We start from the raw sequence: 25,520 nt of genomic DNA on the forward strand, positions 1-25,520 counted from the left end.
CTAAGTTCCTATATAAAGGAAAACATCCTTACCCTCCAAGGAATTAGAAATTCAATTTGGAGCTCAGTATTTAACATATTACGAGCTATCAGAAAACTATTAAGTGCCAGAATAAGATCTGGCTGGAATAAGATCTCCCAAATCACTGGAAAAAAAATTATCCAAAAATAAGATGACTTACCCTACAAAGTTACTTTGATTTGTTTAAAGAGAACTATAAAGAATTGAAATCCTCACATAGTATTTATCAACAATACTTTACTATTCTGTAACTAAAACCATATAATGTGGCAAATAAATGCCCCTCCCTTAATTTCTACCTCTCTTGCATTCAGAAGGTTACCTTATGGTCTGTGAGGGTGTCCTGCTAAGATTCTTGTGCTCACCAGAGGGTTTCTGAGACGATGACCCTGCAGAATGACTATATAATGCATGCTGTCTTACTCCTGAAGGGTGCTGGAGTCGAGGAGGTAGTGCTGATGGAGCTTTTACTGGCTTGCTTGAATTCTTTGGCCCTCTGTAATCCGTATCTGTGACAAGAAGCCAAAAATACCTCACAATTTCCCTATGATGAACAACTCAATGTATCATCACCTCTTCCCCCCCCCCGCAAATAACTTGATGTTCATTATCCTACCAGAATGGAAATTTTGTCCAGAAGAGGAAGGTTTTTTCATCTTCTTCCCTGACACTGTGTTCCAGCTTTCTGAGGGAGGTGGCTTAAGGGTCTTCGGTGAGTGTCTTCAAAAGAAAAGAAGAGACTTGTAGTAACTTAGTGTTCATAGTAACAATATCTACTTAGGTATCTGGCATAACAATTTTATTTGCAACTTATATAAGAATTTCCAGTTTTAGTTCTTATATTAAAAATAAAGTACAAACAAAGCCATTCAGCAACCAGACACAATTCTAATCAAACAAGGTAACATAAGTCAAAAGCACATTTTCTAACCTAAAAAACCAGTAGACTAAAAGGCCTTAATCACAATCAAAGAAAGAGATTCAAGGAATAAATTGCTCTTCATTAGATGTGATGATGGTACTGTCGTTCAGGTGGGGGAAGGCAGGAATCCTTATTGTTTTAAGACACACATAAAAGCATCTACATGTCTATGAGAAATGGGGTGACGCCTGGAGTTTATGAAATATTCCAATTCCCTTTCCATTTTTAAAAAGGGTTAGGGAGAACAGATTAGAAGAGATTACCAAATGCTGTTAACTGCTGAACCAGGATAGTATATTGGGGTTCACTGTACTATGGGCCTATCATTTGTGTATGATGGAAATTTTCCAGTCAAGTTTAGGTGTGACTTACTACCTTTATCTCTAAATAAGGGCAGCAGCAACTGAAATAAAAGGTGCTCTAAAGTAACACTTTAAGTCAACCATAAAATTTTACTCCATATGACATTTACTTAAAATTAACCACATGCAATGCAGTATTGCATGATATTAGAAATGAATATGGTCTCTGTCCTCTAAAGCTCCCACTTTATAGTTATAATATAGTCGATTTCCCAAACTGCCTTTGTGAAGAATGTCACATTTTAAACAGTAACCAACAAAATGAGGGTGTTTTTTAATTTAAAATATGCTGTCATGCAAAACACTGAATTTGAACTCAAACTATTTTTTCAAAAGCTCTAAACAAATATAGTTTCTACACATAGGCAACACCTCTAATTAAATTTGAAAACACACAAGCCATTTAGAAATGCTCAAGATTACATTAGGGTAAGTGGAAAAAGACAGTAAATGTCTTAGAAGAGCAGTACATACTTCTTTCCAACTTCTTCAACCAAAACTGGTCCGTTCTCAGAGTGAACTCCTTGAAGGTCTGCATTAGAAAATTTTCCATTGTGATCCAACCTAACCTGTTGAACAATTCCAGAAAGATTAGTCACCTGCTTCCTTGCATTAATGATTAGTTTTTAAATTTTATTGTTTTTGCCCGGCCGGGCATGGCTCAGCGGTTGAGCATCGCCCTAGGATCCAGGAGATTGCGGTTCAATTCCTGGTCAGGGCACATGCCAGGATTGTGGGCTCAATCCTCAGTTGGGGGAATGCAGGAGGCAGCCGATCAATGACTCATCATTGATGTTTCTATCTCTTTCTCCCTCTCCCTTCCTCTCTCTGAAATCAAAAAAGCTATATTAATAAATAAATAAATAAATATTTTGTTTTCAATTAAAGAGAAAATGAAGTGTATATTGTTAAACACAAAACTAATTTCAAAATGGTGTACAATATGTCTCTCTAACCTCCCAGACTAATTTACTTCTACCTAAAATAAAGACGTTTGTTTACCCTTCCAAAATTGTTCTAAATTATTGTTCAAGAAGAAGCACAATCTATTAAGGCTCCTAACAAGAGAGGCATCTTGTCCTGGTCCTGAAGCCAGGGCTGTAGCACAACACATACCAGGATTCCAGGCCTGGCATTTCTACTTATCAGCAGTATGACCTTGGGTTTTCATACTTCAGTGTCTTCATATGCAAAATAAGGCTAATAATATAGTACCAGTCATAGGACTCATGAAGATGGAAAGAGGTATGTATCATATGCACGAAGGACACAAGAATAACTATTATTATAATTACTCTTATCTTCTCACTTTTCTGATACACAAAATGTGTAACTGTGACCTAAAAATAGACCCATTATCTGTTCTCTTACAACTGGTATTTTCCAAGAGCAAATTGTGACACGAAAGTAAGCCCTGAGATTTTTCTATAGTCAAACAATACACACTGAACAGGGCATCTGGCAGTCATGACTGCACAGGGAGCGCTGGCAGCAGCAGGAGCACTAAGAGCCCATTAATGCAGCATGACTTTGAGTACCCTCCTACTTTTACTAGTAGACAAAAGTCCTCATTCTTCATCAATTGTGACAGGACACTTTCCTCTCCTCTAGAGTTTAACGAGGAGAATTTTTCTGAAGTTGATTTTTATCAAGTTTAAATTATATCTTACATGCTTACTTGAGTAAACAAGTCATCTTTGACTCCTAGCAGTTTCCACAAATTTCAATTAAATTTTATCCAAGTGAAAGAGTCAAGAAGTAGAATTAGAAACAAAATACTCTAAAAAGGAAAAAATTAAAACAAGTACATGCTTTACCATCTACTTTATCAACAGTATCTAATTTACCAAGAGCAGCTGCAACCTCAAAGATGTGCTTGATCTGAAATAATGAGTAACACTTTAGTGGTAAAGCATAAGATAAGCAATCTTCTCTTCTCTGTTGAGGAGGTGGAAAAGGAGAGAAACCCTAAGCCCTGGTTTTATTCTTCTCTTTTTCCCCCTTCCAAGATGTCCAAAGATTTCACAATTCTGTTCTATAATTAGAGCACGTTTCTAACAAGCCCTTAAGGAAGAACCTAAATGAATCACATCCTCTTCTTCCTCTCCTTACAAATACCCCAGAACCAGACACTATGAAAAGTGCAGAAATATAATCCTGATCAGATACTTTTCACAAACCACTTTATCACAGAGGAAGTGAGTTTTTCCCTCACAAGTCAAGAAAAATGTTTGCCAAAGACTATTTTAAGATAGTTTTAAAAAGGTAACACTTTTTTTAAAATCCTCACCCAGGGATATATTTTTATTGGTTTTAGAGAGAGATGGAGAGAAACATTGATATGAGAGAAACATCAATTGACTGCCTCCTGTACACACCCCAACCAGGGACTGGACCTGCAACCTAGGTATGTGCCCTGACCAGGAATCAAACCCAAAAGCTTTTGGTGTACAGGACAGCACTCCAACTGACTGAACAACCTGGCCAGGGCAAAAGGCAACACTTTTTGATGGAAAACATTTTGATGAAAATTATCTTCCAACTAATTTTTGTGTATGTGGATTTTTATTTTGGAAATAGCATTTATATCATAAAGAACAGAAAAGGGACCTTGGAAATTATCTTATCCAGAGTTTCTCAGGCCTTGGCATTTTTGACACTTTGGACCAGATAATTCTTTGACATAGGGGTGGGGGAGAGTATCCTGTACACTGCAAAATGTTTGGCAGCATCCCTGGCTTCTTTCCACTAGATGTGAGTAGCACCTTCTTAGTTGTGAAACAAAAAAATGTCTGCAGAGCCCTGGCCTGTGTGGTTCAGCTGGTTAACCATTGTCCCATGCACCAAATGGTCAGCTGGTTCGATTCCCAGTCGGGACACATGCCTGAGTTGTGGCCTGTTTGATGTTTCTCTCACATTGATGTCTCTCTCTCTCTCTCTAATAAAAAGAAAAAATCAATAAAAACATATTTTTTAAGAAAATGTCTGCAGGGAGTGAGGGGATGCAAAATCACTCCAAGTTAAGAAACACTGACCTAATCCAACTTCGCCCTTTAATAATCAGCTACTTAAAACCAGAGCAGTAGCTTATTCAAAGTAATTGAAAAAACTTCTCTTATTGTCCATTTTCCTTTCTTAAGCCAACAGAAAAACATTATGTACCTCTCAATCTTCCAGGATGACTTTTATAAACAAAACAAATTGACCTATGTCAAGCTTGAACCAATTATAAATGATTTGCCAACTGTAATGAAAATATCGAAAATCTAAAATGGTACTGTTACTTCTTTGAAGCAGGTTAATACCAAAGATTAAATTATTTTTAAAGATCATGTGATGGGATGCCATGGTTTTAGATACGTACCATTTTAGTAATGTATTCAAATGGGTCAAAATGCTAAATATTTGCCGGCTGGGCATGGCAGTTAAGCATTAACCTAGGATGCAGGAGATTGCAGTTCGATTACGGGTCAGGGCATGTGCCCCGGTTGTGGGCCTGATCCCCAGTCGGGGGCGTGAAAGAGGCAGTCAATCAATGACCACTCTCTCTCATTATTGATGTTTCTATCTCTCTCTCCCCCTCTCCCTTCCTCTCTCTGAAATCAATAATGACTTATTTTTTTAAGAAGGCTAAATATTTAAAATCATTAAAATGTATCCATGAAAAAATATATTCCAAAATCGCAAACTAACAACACATTCAAACTTGATCTGTTTTCAGGGTTCCTATTGTAATAAGTAAGATTTCAGGTAAGATCTTTTCTTCTATATAACCACTTACTTGGCATTTATCTCCAACTTCATACTGTAAGCCAGCAGCAATGGAATAATCACGTTTCTGTTGAGCTGTAAACAATACCAGTATAATATGAAGTTGATTTAATTATTTTAAGTGCCATAAAGCAAATTTATGGAAAATAAAGATTTTTAAACTCACCTTGTTTAGACTTGAGCCACATTTCGTATTCAACATTTCTATAAACCGCTGGATTGAGTGACTTAAGAACCTTTCTAGACAAAGAAAGGCTTGGGGAGTTCCCACTGTTTTTCAGGTGCTACACAAACAAAGTCAGGAAGTCCAATCAACACAAACATACTTATAAAACATTTTTGAGATGTGTATAAGAATAAAAACAAAAGAAGAAAACTTTAAAAATTAGTAAGGTGCTGAAAATTTTCTTACTAGTAGATGCTCCTGACTACTGAAAATGTACCAGAAAAGAGGGAAAAAATTAAGACTATAATCTTATAAGCTCTTATATTGAAGAACAAGTTAAAACCATTAGGAAAAAAAAAATACCTGATCACTTGGCAAAGCTTTAAATCCATTCATATCCTTAGCAGTGGTAGTTTTACTCCTACAAAGAAAAAAAAGAAAAAACCATAATTAGGAATACAAAATGTGCTTACATGCAATTAATTTATTCTAACCTCACATAAAAATGTCAGAAGTCAGATTTATATTCCAAAAAGTCACAGCTATATTCCTATGAACCCATACAAGTTTTAGTAAAGTGTGCAAGTGTAGGAGGAGTGTGTGACTTACAAAATATAAGTCAAAGACTTTTATCATTAATTCTTACTGGTTCAATCATCAAGAAAACGGAATAAGAAATAAACTGAAATTTGGGTGGACAGAATGAGTTTATAAAACATTCAATGTAAAAATATATTTTTCGATACATAGAGGAGGATCCATTAAACAAAATATTCCACTACAGTAAGATGTACAGTCTAGTAAGTAGTAAATACAAACTAAAATTAATCAGTATGCTAATGCTGTTAAGTGGTAATGGGGTGGGAGGTGAGGAAAACATGAGTGTGAGTTGCAGGCTCAAATAACAAAAAGTGGGATGGATAAGGAAAGAACTTGTTGAGATGTCTTTTTGAATAAAGAATTAAAAGTGATAACACAGCAAAACATACAGTTATTTAGTATTCCAGGAAGAGGATACAGACAGTAAGTGCAAAGACCCTGGAGAATCCAAGAGGCTGGCAAGGCTGACACAGAGTGATGGCAAGTTGAGTGGGAGTTAAGGTGAGAGGCCACCTGTACTCTTTTGTCCTACACTCCTTAATAAATCAATCTCTAGTCTTTAGGACAATCTCCAAGTCTATACTCTTAAATGCAGCAATCTCTTTTACGAGACCCCAAGTACCTAGTGTCTAGACTACAAAAAGCACCCATAATTTCCAGTACTTCAGCACTGACCAATGTGAATACAAAAAGAATCCAGGCACAGAAGTATAACATCACCCTTAGTCTTTCCTCCTTATTACCACACTATGCCTATCTAGTGTGCCACGATTATATAGCATTCTTCCCTAATTGAAGCCTTGTCTTCCCTCAACCAGATATGACACAAGAAAAGAAATCTATAATAATGCAAAAAGTTAACCAGAAAGGCTCCCATGTTCCAAAGGTTACAAGAGTACAGTATAAAAAGGAAAACAGCATTACAATGAGCACACTTTCCCTGGTTAATTTTCTCCTATGCTCAATGACATGTCTTAATCAGACCAGTGCTGGAGAAAACCATGGAGCAGAATTTCTATCTGTGCCAAGTTAGTCTATTCTAACATTAAACTTATAGTGGCAGACCCAGATTCTAACCTAACTGATTTCTTTCTTTTTTACAAAGAAACGGTAGGTAGTTAATAAAATTTTCAATCAGGATCAGAAAATTTTAATTCAAAAAATGCCTGGAATTACAGATAAAGACAGATATATTTAAATATTTAATAAAGAATTAGATCTCATAAGGCTTAATTCCATTTCTTTCTCTAGTTTCACTGTATGTAACACAAAGTATGATACTTTCCTATTTGAGATACAACAGCAATAATATAGTTTTAGCTTTATTGGGAATGAAATAGGATTGGTTATTATAAAATATAAACTTAATTATTGTTTATAAAATATTATAATGTATGTTGGACAATATATCTAGGAACTAGGCTATGCACTTTATATGTTATCTCATTTAATTCTTATAAATTCTGCCTGTGAGGAAATACTAGTATTTCCCCATTTTACAGATTCAGAATTGAGGCATCTTAGTGAATTTAAGTAGTGGGCAGGAAGCCAGGATTAAAACCAGGTTTGGATGTCTACAGCCCAAGCTCTTCACCACTACCTCACACATCCTGTGTGGAAAAGAAAAAAAAGCCTCAGAGACCCCAAATTAAAAGGTGCTTATTCACAACCTAAACAGAAGCATTATCCAGAGCTGTTCCCACACTATACACCAACTTGGGATTTTTATTATCTAAAAAGAAAAAGAAGTGGCATTCTTTAAGAAAGAAAACAATAAAAGAAAGTCAAGGAAATCAAAATGGCCAGTTTTCAGCATTGGATATATAAACAATTGACAGGTTAACCTTAAAATTTTACAATACCACACATAAAGGTAGACCAAATCTATTCCACATATATACGTCCAGATTACACAGAAATAGATGCTTACCAACCAAAACATCGACTTTCGAAAGAAACAGTTCCCTAACAGAAATTAGGTAAAATTAGTGGCAGAGAAAAAGAACCTTCTACTGCAGATTGCTGTATTTTAGGAATACCATACTTCAATGTCAGGTAACTCCATGCAGAAAGATTTACTGAATTGTTTCTTTGTATGGCACTATAAAGATATTTTAGAATTTGAATTCATTCTTACTTGCAACTGTCATCCTCTGAATCTGATATTTCACTGTTGCTTTCACCTGCCACTTCAGTGGTGTCGAGTCCCATCAAGAGTTTACTAACATCAGTTTTAAATACCTTCTCATACAGCAATTCATAAAGGAGAGCTGCAATTAACAAGAGAGATGTTATGAACATTAACTAATTTTATGTTCTAACATAAAACTGAGTGTCTATTGCCCAGGCTTCTAAAATCCTAACTAGACACCTGCAACATCTATGGTCAATAATACAATTTAATCAGAAAGTTACCGAGACAGAGCAACCAGAATTACTGTGTATGTAATTAATTTAAAATCATTACATAACTGCCATTTTTAAAACTAACAACACAAAAAAGGTATCACAACTGTGTAATAAGTATGATGACAATAAAAGCAAAAGATGCATACTGAGCAATTACTACACTCCGTGCACTGTGTTAAGCCTTTACATTATCTTCATATTTAATCCCAACACAGTGGTATAATTATTCTAATTGTACAGATGAGGAAACTGAGAATTATAGATGCCATATGATGTACCCAACCTTAAGAGACTTGGATGGAAAACATTAAGAAACATTAAGATTGCTAGAAAGAGGGTAACTTTTCATAAGGGACTAAAAAGAAACAGTTATAAAATGTATTCTTAGCAACCAATGAAGCAGCATATTTAGACCACTTTTTTGCTTTAAAAAAAAAAGGCCCCGGCCAGTGTGGCTCCCAAGCATTGAAGGGTCTCAGGTTCGATTCTTGGTCAAGGGCATGTACCTCAGTTGCAGGTTCAATCCTGTGTAGGAGGCAACCTATTGATGTCTCTCTCTCACATCAATGTTTCCCTCCCTCTCTCCCTTCCACTCGCTCTAGGAAAAAATATCCTCGAATAAGAATTAACAAAAAACAAAAAAACAGAAAACATGGAAATATATTACCAAATACTCAAAAATACCAACACATGGAGGTTAGGACTCTCATTTGGTTTTACTTCAGTGATCCTCATGAAAACAAGTGCACTAAGAATTCATCAACAATGAGTTTCCTGCCCGGCCGGGCATGGCTCAGCGGTTGAGCATCGACCTGGGATCCAGGAGATCAGGGTTCGATTTCCGGTCGGGGCACATGCCCGTGTTGCGGGCTTGATCAATGACTCTCTCATCATTGATGTTTCTACCCCTCTCTCTCCCCCTCCTTTCCTCTCTCTGAAATCAATAAAGATATGTTAAAAAAAAAAAAAAAAATGAGTTTCCTAAGAGATTCCCATTCTGACCAACCATCTTTCCTCTACTCTTGACATCATCCAACCTTCAGGCACTGAGAAGTACAAGAAAGAAGGCTCCATAAACTATCCTTCCCAAAGCTAACATGTCCAGATTTTGACCAGCTGAGGGAAAAGGACACAACCCAGGATACAGACAGCTAGACTTTCATACCTCAAAACAGATCAATTTTTAAAATTTGCATTACATATTATCTTTACTTATCACCACTAGCTTAAGAATAGGAAAAAGTTGTTACATGCCCAGCACTACTGCTTTGTATGAGTGATGTGCACTTAGAACAGATGAAGGCATTAATATTTTTGGTTAGCTAAGGTTTTTAGAAATATCTTTTTTTTAATTCTCACCGGAGGAATTTTTTCCATTGCTTTTCAGAGGGGGGGGGGGGACTGGAGGGGGCAGACAGACAGAAAAACATCGATGTGAGAGACGTATCGACTAGCTGCCTCATGCACATGCCTCGACTGGGGCTTGAGATCGAGCCTGCAACCGAGGTATGTACCCTCGGCTGGAATCAAACCTGGGACCCTTCAGTCCATGGGCCAACACTCTAATCAATGAAACAAACTGGCCAGCGCTAGAAATATCTTCTTTTTTTTTTTTTTTTTAATATGTCTTTATTGATTTCAGAGAGAGGAAGGGAGAGGGAGAAAGAGAAACATCAATGGTGAGAGAGAGTCATTGATCAGCTGCCTCCTGCACGTCCCAGTGCTGGGGATCAAGCCTACAACTCAGGCATGTGCCCTGACTGGGAATCAAACCTCGATCTCCTGGATCATGGGTCGATGCTCAACCACTGAGCCACACCAGCCGGGCTAGAAATATCTTTTAATACAACAGAACAGAGTATAAGTGCCCTGACTTGTGTGCAATAAGCCTGTATATCTTGGGAATATAATTTCCTGCATAAACACAAGGGTGAAACTTACACTGACACATAGCAGAGCTCTCCTTATATTTTATGGGATAGACAATATCATAATGATTTCCATTTGAAAAACACAGTAATACCTAAAAGAAAAAAACAAAAGACACCTTTCAGCCCTTCATACATGACATTTACATAGCAACTGACTATCTCTCTCTCAATTACTAGTAAATAATTTCCAAACAGAAAGTGAGTATTTTAGAAGCAATCTAAAGCTCCAATGTAGTCAATTATGGCATATCCATATGCTGAAATGTTACACAGCCACTAAATCAAAAAGTTCTTAATGACTTGGGGAATGCTTATGGGATAACAAAAAACAAGCGTGTTATATGAAAACAATACGATTTTAGCTACTTAAAGAACAAGAGTTAAGAGACCATAGAAAATATTCCAAAATTTTACTAATGCTTACCTGTAAGAGGAAGAATCAAAAGTAAAATTTTTCTGCTTCTTTACAGTTTAAGTACAGTTAACCCTTAAACAATGTGGGGGTTAGGGGTGCCAACCCCTGCACAGTCAAAAATCCAAGTATTACTTTTGAATCTCCCAAAACTTAACTACAGTCCTAAGTATCTTCAGGGGACTGGTTCCAGGAAACACACACCCCATACCAAAATCCACGAATGGTCAAGTCCCTTATATAAAATGGTATAGAAAAATGCATACAATCGGACCTCTGCATCAGCAGATTCCAACCTCCAACCTCAAATCAAAAATACTGTTTTCAGTCTGCGGTTGATTGAATCCACAAATGTGACACCCTGGGACATGGAAGACAGATTGTATATTTATTGAAAAAAATCAACATATAAGTGGACCCAGGCAGTTCAAACTCATGTTGTTCAAGAGTCAACTGTACTTCCTAAGTAGTCAATTACTTATGCAAAGAGAAGCACACTGATTTTATTTAGATTATGTCATATTCCAATAAATATACTGAAAAAGGCCAGATCCAGAGCAAAGCACCTTGGAAACCCATAAGTCCTTATAAAGGTAGTATTTCACTCAATTTCCCCCGTCCTTACCACCACCAGCATGGTAACAAGACACTTCAACTTGGCCTAGGTGACTCCAAAACAACTAATTAAAACAAAGTTTTCTTATAATGAATCAGCTGAGTTTTTTTCTTTCTGGACTTTACATAAATTTCCAGTTGTTTCTGCTTTGAACAGGTAACAACAACTTAGCCAGCAAAGTATCTTTATAATGGGAAATATATCACGATTACCAAAGTATGTCTGTATGCAATGGCAGAATCTATTTTCACAAGTTATTCTACTATTTAATGTTTACATTGACACAAAACAGTAATAGATTAGTTAATTACATACACTAGCATCTCATTTTTTTTTTCCCCTTTAGTGAAATGTTGTAACAGGGTTCAACACAGTGATTTGTGGGGGAAAACAAATACAAAATAATATGACTTGATGATTAACAAGAACTACACTGTATCAACTCATGTATAACCTTCATGCACAAATATTTCCAAAAATCCCTTTAAAATTATAGCTTAGGAGGTCAAGGTGGGAACTGAGTAGTTATTTTACTTAAATCTTTTAAAAACAGTGAAAAAAATTCTTACCTTTTCAGGAAAATTATTTTCAGTTACTTGTGAAGGAGAAACATTTGGTTCACGATAAATTACAAAATCTTTCCTGAAAATAACATTTAGAAATTACTTCTGATGGAATATATTTCATGAATTGAGATTTATCTATCATTCATTCATTCATTCATAGCCTAATAATATATGGCCAAGCAATGGTCTAGGCACTGAAGATATAGCAGTAAACATAAGACAGTAATGGAATAACTAAGTTGTAGAATACCTTTACAAAACCACCTTTCCAAATAAATAAAATTTCAAATATAACTTATATGTGTGACTTCAGATATAAGGAGACCTCAAAACCATAGAAAATGTAAAGAGGAAATGTATAAAGACATATTGAGCCCTAGCTGGTCTGGTTCTGTAGTTAGAGCATCGGCCCAGGGACTGAAGTGTCCTGGGTTCTATTCCGGCCAAGGGCACATATGTCGGTTGCAGGCTCGATCCCTTGCCCCACTTGGGGCTTGTAGGGGAGGCAAGCAATTGATGTGTCTCTCTCATATCGACGTTTCTCTCTCTCCCCCTTCCACTCTCTCTGAAAAGCAATGAAAAAAATATCCTTGTGTGAGGATTAAAATAAATAAAATAAATAAATAGAAAGCATTTACCTGCTCCTCTACCTAGGTGATAGTAGTAAAATTGATAATATGGTGTTTTGCCTCTGTTCTAGTGACGATTCAATACTACCAGCCTTCAGAAAGTAGGAAATCATCTCGCTATACTGTTGATAAATGATACTGTTTACAGGCCTGGAAAATTTTCTGTACTCCTTTCCAAAAAAACTTTAAGAATTGAAATTTCTAAACATTGACATATCTAAATGTCAAAATCTAATTCATACAACAACAAAAAACTTAGAAAAGATGCTTCACAATCAAGGCATAAAATTGCTATTTTCACAAGTTTAGTGTAATACACTAATTTTCCACTAACTTTAATTATGTTATTACAGTGTTTACCTGTACATAAGAGAAAGGGCACTTATTTCCACCTGTCCAACCCATTCCTGTATTAAAGAAAAAAAAAATGGCACATAAGTGTCATACTTTTTACAATATACCTCTAAACCAGCGATTTTCAACCTCCGTGCAGCAAGAATTTTTAAAACAAGCAATACCTGACTATTTAGTCAGGGGCACTGACCTCTTTTACCTCAGAATGTCAAATAAAAAAATGACAACAGCCAACACAAATGAATGAATCAAAATTATACCTGTATTTTTTTTGCCAGATCAGCAAAAAACATATTTTTTGGTGTGCCACAGACTAGTATAAAAAGTAAGTCATAGTAGAAGAATCCTATTGTATAAAAGAAACAAAAAGGTATGTGTAATACCTATGCATGAATTCCTAGAAAGAAGACTGGAAGGATACATCTTAAACTGACAGTGGAGACACAGAATTCAAGACAAGGGAAAATGAAGGATTTTTCACTCATTTTATATTAAATCTTTTACCATAAGAATGTATTCTATACTAGTGACATTAGTAAAGACTTAATACCAACAGTCACTAAAAATAATGAGTTATTGTGAATGAATGCTGCCACTTTTCCCCTGAAAGAAAAGAAATTTGAGATAAAGATTTTAAACAATGATCTCAGACAAGGATAATCTTTCCCCCTGAGACTTTTCATTTTAATAGTTCTTAAAAATTGGCTCTGGTATTCAAAATGAAATGGGTACCATATATTAAAATAGATTTCTTAAAATAGGCCTCTACCTAACAATCATGGCTTCTCATCAACTGCTACAAGCGACAGCCTGCTGATATAAACAAAATCCCTCACTGAAACCTGTCTGCTTAGATCACAAACACAAGTTAATTTAATGCAAAATGTGTCACATCATTTTTAAAAATGGAAGATTATTCTACTAGTATCAACAAAATACCTCTCAAATAATGTACCATTTTATAAGTATTTAATCTTCAGAATAAATTCTACCGTAGTCTGGTTAAGCAAACAATGGCTATCACAGTATCTTTTTGTCTCCCATAACCAGGGTCAATTTTAAATTATAAAAACAAATTTATGTTCTACCATTTCATTGTCTTCCACATTAAGGCTATAATTTTATTTACTCAGCACTTTTTATGATGTTTGATATACTTCCTTACTGTTGGTAAGAGGAAAGCATTATGGAAAATGTTTAATGAGATATACTATATCAAAAACACATATTTAAATGTTCTTAGTCAAAAGCAAATTTCTGTCCCTTAAAAGACACTATTAAGAAAATGAAAAGACAAGATACAAATTGGAAGAAAATATTTACAAAATATATATCCAATACAGAACTTATAGTTAGTATAAAGAACTCTTATAACTCAATAAAACATAATAAATAATGAGCTAAATTTATGAACAGACACTTTACCAATGAAGATATGTGGATGGCAAATAAGCACATAAAAAGAAGCTCGACATTATCAGAGAAATGCATTAAAATCTCAAGGAGATAGCCTTGTACAACCACTAAAACTTAAGCTACAATTTAAAATTGTAGTTCAATACTGAGTGTTGATGAAGATGTAGAGCAATTGGAATTCCCATATATTGCTAATGAAAAACAAAAGTGGCACAGCCGAAAAAAAATTTAAAAAAATGGCACAGCCACTTTGGAAAATAGTTTGGCAGTTTCTCATTAAGTTAAACATACATTTACCATATGGCCCACCAATTCCACACCTAGGTATTAATCCCAGAGGGGAAAAAACCATATGTCCACATAAAGACTTATAAGCAAATGTTCTTAACAGCTTTAATAGTAACAACCCAAAACTGAAGAGAACCCAAAAAAACATCAACTGGAAAATGTATAACCAAATTGTACATCCATGTAATGCAATCTCAGCAATAAAAAGAAACTACTACTAATACACACAACATGGATGAATCTCAGTGTTTCCATTATGCTAGGTATAAGAGGCCAGACATATTAAACTACAAACTGTACCATTCCATTTCTAAGAGTCTAGTAAAAACAAAACTTGAAATCAGATCAGTGGTTGCTGAGGGGGTAGGAGACGAAAATTAAGTGCAGAAGAGCAGAAGGAACTTTTTGGAGTGACAGAAATGTTTGTGCTGGTGGTTACACAATGTATACATCTGTCAAATCTCATCAAATTATACACTTAAAACTGGTAAATTGTATTGTATGTCAATTTTACCTCATTAAAGCTGACTAAAATATATTCTTGCAAAAAGCTTGAGAAATGTTCAAAATGCTCCACTGGTATTTTAAGTAAAAGGATAAGAATTGGATGAAGCAATGGAGTTTATCCATCAACTATATATATTTTTCATTTTATACATCCCATATATTGAGAAAGAAAGGAAATGAAGATATAAATATTTGTTGCTAATAACAAAAAATAAATAGCTATTCAGAAGGAACCTAAAACATTTGGAGAAGTTTGATCAGATGGAGGGAGCAGTCATAAGAATTAAAAGACCTGGACATCCAGAACGCTAGAAAGGAGGCACTTGTCCTCTGCTCAAAACACAGCAACTTTCTGCCCTTCCTCTCCCAGATTCCCAAATCAGTCTCAGTTCAATTAACGCTACCTCACCTCCTCTCTATTCCCTTCTCTCCATTCCCATTATGTCTATACTTTCTCAGACCGCCAAGTGCCTAAACTGCCGCACAAAGATTACTGTAAAATAACATGGTGGAGTTTTTCTGATTAAAAAATATATGGCTTTTGTAATTTCCTTTATTTTCCATAAAGGGAATAAAAATCACCAGCAGCACATACATGATTTACTTACAAATTCTTATTTAGGTTACAGTTTCCTTAGATCAAGTGAAAGAATTTTTTTTAGTATTTTTTTATTGATTTCAGAGGCAGAAAAGGAGAGGGAGGGATAGATAGAAAAATTAATGATGAGAGAGAGTCATTGATCGGCTGCTTCCTGCACACCCCCTACTGGGGAACAAGCCCAAAACCTGGACATGTGCCCTGACTGGGAATCGAACCCCCACCTCCTCCTGGTTTATAGGTTGACAATCACTGAGCCAGACCGGCTGGGCTCAAGTGAAAGAATCTTGATGTCTGTTCACATGTCCTTTCTCCATGGTTTCTAGCATCCAAGGACATGACAGACACTAAAATGTGTTAATTGTGTGACTTGTATCTCTACAAGTCTGACTCCAATAATATCTACCACAAGCATGTATCAAATGAAAAAAAAAAAATTCACCAGTAATATTACTACCTACAGATTAAAATTTTGAACATTCTATTGTTTATCTTTCCTCTCTATTACATATAATACAATATGGATTTAACATTTAATCAGCATACATAAATTGATCATCAAATAGGCATCCCAAATTGAAAGGTAATAACAATGGGAATTCTAAAAGCAATAAAATATACAATCCTTGCTTTCAAAGAGGCTTATAAACTAAGAGAAAAAAATATAAACTTCAGGATAATGAATTTGTGACCATGGTATATAGGCAAAACTCAGTGCTGAAATCACTAAAATTAAAATGTGGTCAGGAGCCTGGCTAATGTGGCTCAGAGGTTGAGTATCGACCTATGATCTAGGAGATCGAGGTTCAATTCTGGTCAGGGCACATGCCTGGGTTGTGTGCTCCATCCCTAGAAGGGGGCATGCAGGAGGCGCCTGATCAGTGACTCTCTCTCATCATTGATGTATCTCTCCCCCTCTCCCTTCCTCTCTCTGAAATCAATAAAATATATTTTTAAAAAAATTAAAATAAAATGTGGTCAGGAGTGTACTCAGAGAAAAGTTCTTCAAAGGGTATTTGTCTCCCAAACTGGAGTAATACTATACTTATTCCTTTTTCTTTTATACTTAATATAACGTGCATATTTTTCCACATATTCAACAATTTTATTAAAACCATTGCAATTGGCCCTGGCCGGTGTGGCTCAGTTGGTTGGGTGCCATGCTCGAAAGGTTGCCGGTTCGATTCCCAGTCAGGGCACATGCAGGGTTGTGGGCTCAATCTCCAGTAAGGGGCATGCAGAAGGCAGCCAATGGATATCCACTCTGATATGGATGTTTCTCTCTCTCTCCCCTCCTCCCTCTCCCTTTCTCTAAAAAAAAATTAAAAAAAAAATAAAAATATCTTAAAAACACTGCAATTGATCGTTTTGCCTCTCATCCCATCTCCCTCCAAACCACCTTAACACAAAATTATTTCATCCACCCATTCAGTCAACAGAAATGCCAGGCACTGTTCTCTGGTTCACTGCAGTGAACAAAACATACTCACTTCCTGCCTCATAAAACTTGAAAGGCTTCCCAATGCCAGATTCCCAGGCCCCAGACAGACTTTGATTCAGATCAGGAATGAAGGGCAGGGAATGTACATCTGTACAACTACCTCAGGTGATTCTGTGTAGCTCACACTGAGATATGCTGGTCTAAAGCGTAAGCTCCAAACTGGTGAGCCTATCACTGAAGGCTCTCCCATGATCTAGTCCACAGCCTGTCCTCTGACTTACTTCTCACTACCTCCTACTTTCAGATGTTCCATGCTCCATAAAACTGAACTGCTCTCTGAATCTGCCTTGCTCACAATTTTCACTACCTGGAAACGTCCTTCACCCCTGGCATTTCTTATTCAGAATCTATTCAGACTTCAAATGCCAGCACTCTCCAACTCTTGCTCTGCCTCCCCAGCTGGAAATAAAACTCTGAATGCCTATATCATCATACCTGTCCTTCTTATGGCACATGTACTTTCTCACTTGTATTAGTCTTCCCCACCACAAGGAAACTCCTGGAAACAGCATCTAAATCCCAGTTACCTCTGCATCCCCAGGCAATTCTCTTGGCCTGCAGCAAGCACTCAAATTAATGTTAGGGAAGCAAACTGAGATACCAGTCATTGATCAAACACTCCGATCTTGTGTTACTACTATTCCCTTCCCTCCCTACCTGACTCCTATTCTTAGCTTCTTCCTTTGCGAACGTGAAACTTAACAGTAATTACCTCTAGAAACGATGGAACATTCTACATGGAATTCTACGTGGCATTCAGTTTTGTAAGCAGGAAAAAAAATTGTTTTAACTTCAAGTGTAGCAGTGGGACCTGGTGGGGAAGTGCTCTCCTTTTACTCTACAGTCGTTTCCTTCTCAAGCTGATCATGAGAAAAGGAACTTCCATAAGAGAACCTATCTTCTCAGTTACCTGAGGAAGCAATCAAATCTTGCCCTGTCCATCAAGCCCCATACACCTACCAATACAGCATCCTGAAATTCATCACCAGTATTACTTTAGCTTTTATACTACATTCACATGCCATTATAACAAAGATAAAGATACCACAACCCTGTCCTTAGGAAACACCCAGTGCACAGTACATAGCACAAAGCTCCAACTGTCTTCCAAGTAAATGCTGCACAAAATGTGCAACTAAGAAATGTTTATAAAGAAACAGGGTAACTCACTGTAACCCTTCCATACACTATACTATTAATCTTATATATAAAAAATAGATATATTAAAAGATTACTACATACCTGTGGGTTTTCCAAACGTTTTAAATACTCTTCAAATGGCCCTTCTATAAACTGAAAAAGAAAAAGAAAAAAGTGTATTAGGAATACATCAAAACAACAGTGAACCTGTCCACTGTGAATTACCGAGTTCTTACACAAACCTTGGATACATCAGTAATAGTAAAAAATATATACATATATACTCTAATTATGAAAATACATACAAATCATTAAGTAAAGATCATAAACACACAACAGAATTTAAAGAAGGGAACACTTCAGGAAAGGTTTCCTAGACAGGATGTGGATGGGCACAGGGACAATATAGCATGTGGAAACAGTGAGAACACTGTGCTGGGCAGACAGGAGTGACCCGGTCAGCAGGAACAGGACAACTTCATGGGGAGAGCAGAGTGAGAGGGAACTCAGACTGGACATTTGTTTATAGAGAGCCTTGAGCCCAGGAAGGACTTTCAGAAGAGGAAGAGAAGGCAATTCAAGGTCACTGCAAGTGACATTATGATCAGAGAAATGACAAGTTAAAAGCAGCACTTTAAGGTTAACTTGGTAATGGCCAATGTGTAGAGGAAAATGTAGACAGATACATTAGCTAAGACATATTAGTTTACTAATACAGGTGTGAATAGTCATTGTTCCTTAGGTTATACTAAAAATAGAGATGAGAGTTAACAATGCTAAAGATATTTTGATGAATCAACAAGATTTTTCTAGTACAACTTGCTTCACTGTCACCTTAACATAAGAGTTTGTTCAAGCTATGTGAGCCCTGGCCGGTGTGGCTCAGTTGTTTGGGCACCATCCCATGCACCAAAAGGTTGCTGGTTTGATTCCCAGTCAGGGCACATGCCTGGACTGTGGGCTCGATCCCCAGTAGGGGACATGCAGCAGACAGCCAACTGATGTTTATCTCTCTGTCGCTCCCTCTCCCTTCCTCTCTAAAAATCAATAAAAAAAATCTTAAAAAAAAAAAAAAGCTATGTGATAACATTTTTTGTTTTGCTAATAGTGATTACACTGATTTAATTGACAAAGTTCTAAAACACCATCTGAAACACCAAATTCAATTTTATTTAAATTACAGTACCAGTCACTTTAGCAAAGCAATATGTTTAAAAACATTAAAGTATACTCCCCAGTCTATAAAAATCTTTTAAATGGCCATGAAATTTTTTTTAAGATTGAGATTCTTTTATAGATTAGATACTGTCAAATTTCCAAAAAGTATCTTAAGTTTCAACCCATACTTATAATAAATAGCTATATATTTTAAATATCCCACCAGAGGCAACTGTGCTGTATTATGTGATTATTTATAGACTTAAAAACCCCACAGAACCATTTAAAGTTGGAAGAGACCCAAGTGGTATTCTGCAAGCCTGCATCCAATATAAGACTCTCCTTTCTAATCAGAAAGCATCCACCTAGGCTATGACTGAACACTCTCAGTCACAAGAAACATCCCATCCCCTCTTCCCATAAGAGATTTTTCCCATCTGACCAAAAGAAATTAAGGTACTTACTATAAAGAAAGTGAAACGTACCCCTTTGTAACTTTCAACCTCTAATCATACCTCATATGACTACAAGGGCTAAATAAATATATGCAAAGCATTTAAAATAATGCCTGACACATAGTAAGTACTCAACCAGTGTTAGCAATTTCCACAATTGTCAACAGAGTTTTACCCTTTAGGGCCAATAATAATGACTAACTCATCTGTAATTTCTTCAAATACTTAAAGACCACTCCATCTGCTTACCTCTTCTCCACCACCCCCTAATACTCTATCTAGCCTCCTCATTACCAGTTTTCTTTTTGTTGTCTTCAGATCTCCGGATCAAGTAGGTAACTAACCTTCCTGAAATGTATTAATGTATTACTGTCCATCTTATAACATGGCACCCAGAAAAACGTCATCAGTAATAATATTTTGTTTGAATATAGGAACACCAACCCAAGAGCACATCCAAACTAAGAATCATTTATCTATTAAGTCTCAGAATGGAGTTAATTGCAAAATGCCAATTTTTTTGGCAGTCAACAGGAAAATACCATTGAAAATTTTCAGATGACTTAATTCTAGGTAAATCTTATAAGGCTTTCAATGTAAAATAAAAATAGGTTGTTTGGCAAGCGTTGCTCAGTGGTTGAGTGTCAATCCATGAACCAAGCAGTCACAGTTCAATTCCCAGTCAGGTCACATGCCAGGGTTGCAGGCTAGATCTCCGGTAGAGGGTGTGCAGGAGGCAGCCTATCGATGATTCTCTCTCATCAATGTTTCTCTCTCTCTCTCCCTTCCTCTCTCTAAAATCAAGAAAAACATATTTAAAAAAATGAGACTGGGTCACTGTCATATTTCACAGCCTACTACATACTACTTGAGAAAATTCCAGTAAGGTGTTCTATAACATTCTATTAACTATTAATCACTATTTACATAATTACAGTGTTGTATTATATAATTAACAATGACGAACCCTGATAATTAAAAATCTATAAATGCCTTTTGATAAAACACTCGGTATGAATTTTTTTAATTCATGGGGGATTACAAATCACAAAAAACTCTATTAACCACAACACCTAATTCCTTGACCATGTCAGACAAAACTCTCTTTTTTTTTGTAATATTTTTATTGATTTTTAGAGAGGAAGGGAGAGGGAGAAGGGAGATAGAAACATGAGCTTGCCTCCTGCACGCCCCCTAGTGGGGATTGTGCCCAAAACTCCGGCATGTGCACTGACCAGGAATCAAATCAGTGACCTTTTGGTGCATGGGTCAATGCTCAACCACTGAGCAACACCAACTGAACAAAACTCATTCTTAATATGCAAGGATCCTGCCCAAGACACCCTCTATACTCCACAGCTCAGTGTCTTATCTGTCATAGAAGCTTTCCAAATGTCTGAATAAATGAATACCACGAAATGTTATAAAAACTATCACAAATGAATGTAAGTGGATTTAAATTCACTAAAGCAATCCTTTTTTATACAGGGGATTTTCAGAGCCCACATTAAGATCCATCCTGAGAAATTCCCACTGGACCACTTCTAAAGGGTGAACTATAAATCCAAGTCGAGACGTTATATTACATGTTTAAAATTACAAATTACCTCTTCAAATTTCTCTCTGTTCTCTCGAAGATAGTGAATACAGGCCATTCTGACTTCAACATGGCGAGACTGAGAGTGCAATACCTAAAAAGAGAAAGGAACACACTATTAAGCATTTTGTTAAAATAAGATTTTAACTAGTGCCTTCTTTCACACCCAAAATAACCTCACAACCAATAAACACATCATTTGTCTTTCTATAATTTCTAGATCTTTATTCATTTCCACTTCTTCCTCTAATCACAAAGATGACATGACAAATACAAACAGTAGTACTTCCTAAGCCAGATGCCATTCTATAAAGAGCTTATTACCATTCGTCCTTTAGGTCACTGAAATCACTCCTTTGAGAAAAATCTTTGTAAACCTAAGACACTTTCTTCTCTCGGCCAGCCCTCTACTATAGCTTTGCTTTTCACAAAACAGGACTTAACACAATCCCTGCTACACAGTGCTTAGTTTCACCCTATGCATTTTAAATTACTTCCTTATGTAGAAATTTAAGCCTACTGTGGTTTCAAAAAAATTAAGGAACTCATTCTTAAATCCTTACAGGACTCTTGAAAGAACACACACGATGCAAACATGCTGCTGTGTTGTGATCCCAACAGCCTTGATACTTGCTCTTATGCCCCAAATCTTTTTTTTAATGTCTTTATTGACTCAAGAGAGAGAAAGGGAGAGAGAAACACCAATGATGAGAGAGTGATTTACTGGCTGCCTCCTGCACGCCCCCTACCAGGGATCGAGCCCACAACCCGGGGCTGTGCCCTGACTGGGGAACCCAATCAGGATCTCCTGGATCAGAGGTCAGTGCTTAACCACTGAGCCATGCTGGCCAGGCTATGCCCAAAATCTTAAAGCACAACCTGAAATAAGCCACACTATAAAGATGAAGCAAATCCTTTTACTTTGTAGCCTCTGTGTTCTTTAATTAAAAACTAATTAACAAAAGGATAATTTATTGGCCTTTTGTCTCTTACTAAAATTCCAAAGCTTTGGTTTCAAATAAACTATCATCAAATGCTTAGGAACCCTTTGGCTAGCCTCCAGTACTTTAACTTATTTTCTATTACTAGGTGTCACAAATGAAGGTATTCCTGGTATCCTATAGGAAAACTCATAAAACTCATTAACAAAAAAAACAATCAATCAAAAAATGGGCACAGGACATGAAAAACATTTTTCGAAGCAAGACATACAAATGGCCAATAGACTCGAAACAATGCTCAACATCACTAATCATCATGGAAATGCAAATCAAAACCACAATGACATACTACCTTACACCAGTCAGAATGGCTATTATCAAAAAGTCAACAAATAACGTGTTGGTGAGGATGTGGAGAAAAGGGAACCATGGTGCATTGTTGGTGGGACTGCAAACTGGTGCAGCCACTATGGAAAACAGTGAGGAAACTCCTCAAAATACTAAAAATAGAACTACCATACAACCCAGAAATTACACTTCTGGGTATTTATTCATAGAAAACAAAAACACTAATTCAAAAAGATATATGCACCCCCCATGTTCACGGCAGCATTATTTACAATAGCCAAGATATGGAAGCAGCCCAAGTGTCCATACATAGAAGAATGGATAAAGATGATGTGGTGGGCATATACATACACACACAATGGAATATTATGCAGCAATAAAAAAAGAATAAAATCTTGCCTTATCAATTACATGGATGGGTCTATAGAGTACTTATGCTAAGTAAAATAAGTCAGACCAAAAAAAGACAAATACTGTAGAGTAGTTTCACTTATACGAAATATAAAATATGTGGAATATAAAAAAACAAAGTCAACAAAACAGACCATAGAAACAGAGACCAAAGGGATGGTTGCCAGAGGGGAAGGAGATGGGGGATTGGGTAAAAAGATGAAGGGGAATATAGTAATATTGTGGTGAGTTTACATGGTGACAGATATTAGAATTAGTGGGGTGATCACACTGTAAGGTTTAAAAATGTAGAATTACTATATTGTAACTAATATAGCTCACATAATATTGTATGCCAACTATATTTTAAAAAGTTACAGCTCCAATCAAGTGATTCTCCCTTATGTTCACAGTGAGCAGGAAAAGGGAGGCTCCAGCTGCACATTTTACAGGTATCTTAGGATAACAGCCAAGACTCATTTATATCCACAGAACCAGAGGCATAATGGTCTGGACAGCTAGTATGTCCCTTTACATTGAGATATACTAAAGATGCATTATCTGAGGTTAGCAATGAGTTTGTTTTTAGTATAGCAGCTAATTTTCAGCTTAACAGAGTATACCTGCGTTGCTGTCCTGGAACTATTAAAAAGCATCCTTATTACACGGCTGGCATGTCTCAGTGGTTGAGCGTTGACCTACGAACAGTTTGATTCTGGTCAGGGCACATTCCCAGGTTTTGGGCTAGATCCCCAGTAGTGGGCTTGCAGGAGGCAGCAGATCAATGGTCGTCTCTTATCTCTCTCTCCCTCTCCCTTCCTCTCTCTAAAATCAATAAAAATATATTTTTAAGAGGGAAAAAAGCATCCTTATATACTGCAAGCATCCCACACTAGAAGAACTGTCCATATATAAAAATAACCACCACACAGTTTTTTTGCCAATGTTAACAAATGACAGTTAACAACACTTCACAGAAGCTAGAGCAGACACCATTCTGAATCAAGGTATTATTAATTTGAGTAAACTGTAGTGTTATTTGATAGGGCTTCCTGCAGTTAGCAAAGTGAAGCTAGTCTTAATGCAATTTACCTAGCAACAGGTGGCAGACATAAGTGAATAAAGCCTATTTTCCATAAAAAACAATGGTAGGCATACTGTTTTTTCTCCTTTTAACAAAGATTTTATTAGCACATGAAATCTGAACCTGTTACCTAGAAGCAAAACTGTAAGCCAACCTCCATAATGTGTTGGGTGCTGGTGTTTTACAAAGCCAAGCACGGTAAGAGAAGCAAGATTACATGACAACTATTTAAAAAGTGTAATATAGTGCAAGTTAAAGGCCACTCAGGAAGATTTGAAATGACAAATATCTTTGCAAATTATTACATACATGAAAATAAGCTAGAAATAGGAGGCCTTTCCATTTTTACTTGGGACAAGATAGTGATAAACACTGGGAAAGACTGAGATATACTGCTTTAGCAAGTCCTCTAAGAGCGCCCTATTTTTAGCTCCATAGCCACAAAGCTGATTCAGGTCAGGCCTCCTGCAGGCCCACGTCCAGAAGTGTAAAAAAGGAAGGGCCTATCTAAATCAGGTAATTTGGAGGGAAAGACTACTACTAATTCAAGTCCACCCCCACCCAAAGACTGCCATTTAGATTACTTACTGACTCCTTAGAAATGATAAATTATTTTTATATTGGAGAAAATGCTGGCAAAAAATTAAATCCTTTGTACATATTTTTAAAAGGAAGACTGAGGTTGGTGCTACTTCCCTTGCCCCCATCCCCGCACTCATATTTTGCCTTTGGCCATGAAGGGTCCCCACTTAGCCCATGTCTGCTAAGAACCGACCTTTCCCGAAAATTCATGGTGTTAAGCTTCCTAAACTCAGTATACTAAAAATCAGACTCACATAAATGGAGGGGATATTCCCTTATGCCTAACTTAACATTTCATTGTATCTTGTTGTAATGGGACTTATCTGTTAGAAATTAGCTCTTAGTACAACTAGCTCATGCCCCTTTCTACTTAAAAAAGTAGATCCCACTACAAAATAGGTAAGAGGCTTCTGTATAATCAAGTTCACCAATTATCTATGGCATGGAATACTGAAATGAGACACACCTTTCTGCTTCAATATAAACCAAGATCTGGATAATTCAACTCCAAATAAGAGCCATACTTCCCTTATTTCTATTGGTTTCTACCTCCATCCTTACCAAATTCTCACTAGAGCTAACAGTATATGTAATATACTTCCACCTCTTCTCTCTGCTTCTGGAGGTGCTGAGGAGTTTAGGGAGGCTGAGGCAGAGGAAGCAGGACAGATGGAGATTTGTAAAATTCAAAAATGGGACAGACTGTTTACTTACTACTAATAGTAAAGAGACTGGGGTGAGGGTGTGTAAACATAT

At 36.5% G+C, this 25,520-nt stretch overlaps 1 protein-coding gene across 2 annotated transcripts in view; it reads right to left on the minus strand.

The window, feature by feature from the left end:
* Positions 1-25,520, minus strand: part of OTUD4 (OTU deubiquitinase 4) — a 47,122-nt gene that overhangs the window by 17,600 nt on the left and 4,002 nt on the right. For both annotated transcript variants that reach the window (XM_081137065.1, XM_081137064.1), the window contains exons 2-13: positions 21,430-21,513; positions 18,312-18,362; positions 12,766-12,812; positions 11,780-11,852; positions 10,193-10,274; positions 7,980-8,112; positions 5,606-5,663; positions 5,243-5,360; positions 5,087-5,151; positions 1,780-1,874; positions 638-741; positions 344-530 (exon numbers count right to left, since the gene is read on the minus strand). In XM_081137065.1, the coding sequence (XP_080993191.1) occupies positions 344-530; positions 638-741; positions 1,780-1,874; positions 5,087-5,151; positions 5,243-5,360; positions 5,606-5,663; positions 7,980-8,112; positions 10,193-10,274; positions 11,780-11,852; positions 12,766-12,812; positions 18,312-18,362; positions 21,430-21,513 (1,097 nt within the window). The remainder of the gene's footprint in view (positions 1-343; positions 531-637; positions 742-1,779; positions 1,875-5,086; positions 5,152-5,242; positions 5,361-5,605; positions 5,664-7,979; positions 8,113-10,192; positions 10,275-11,779; positions 11,853-12,765; positions 12,813-18,311; positions 18,363-21,429; positions 21,514-25,520) is intronic.

This window comes from Miniopterus schreibersii (genome assembly GCF_964146895.1).
Source record: "Miniopterus schreibersii genome assembly, chromosome: 4".
NCBI classification, from domain to species: domain Eukaryota; kingdom Metazoa; phylum Chordata; class Mammalia; order Chiroptera; family Miniopteridae; genus Miniopterus; species Miniopterus schreibersii.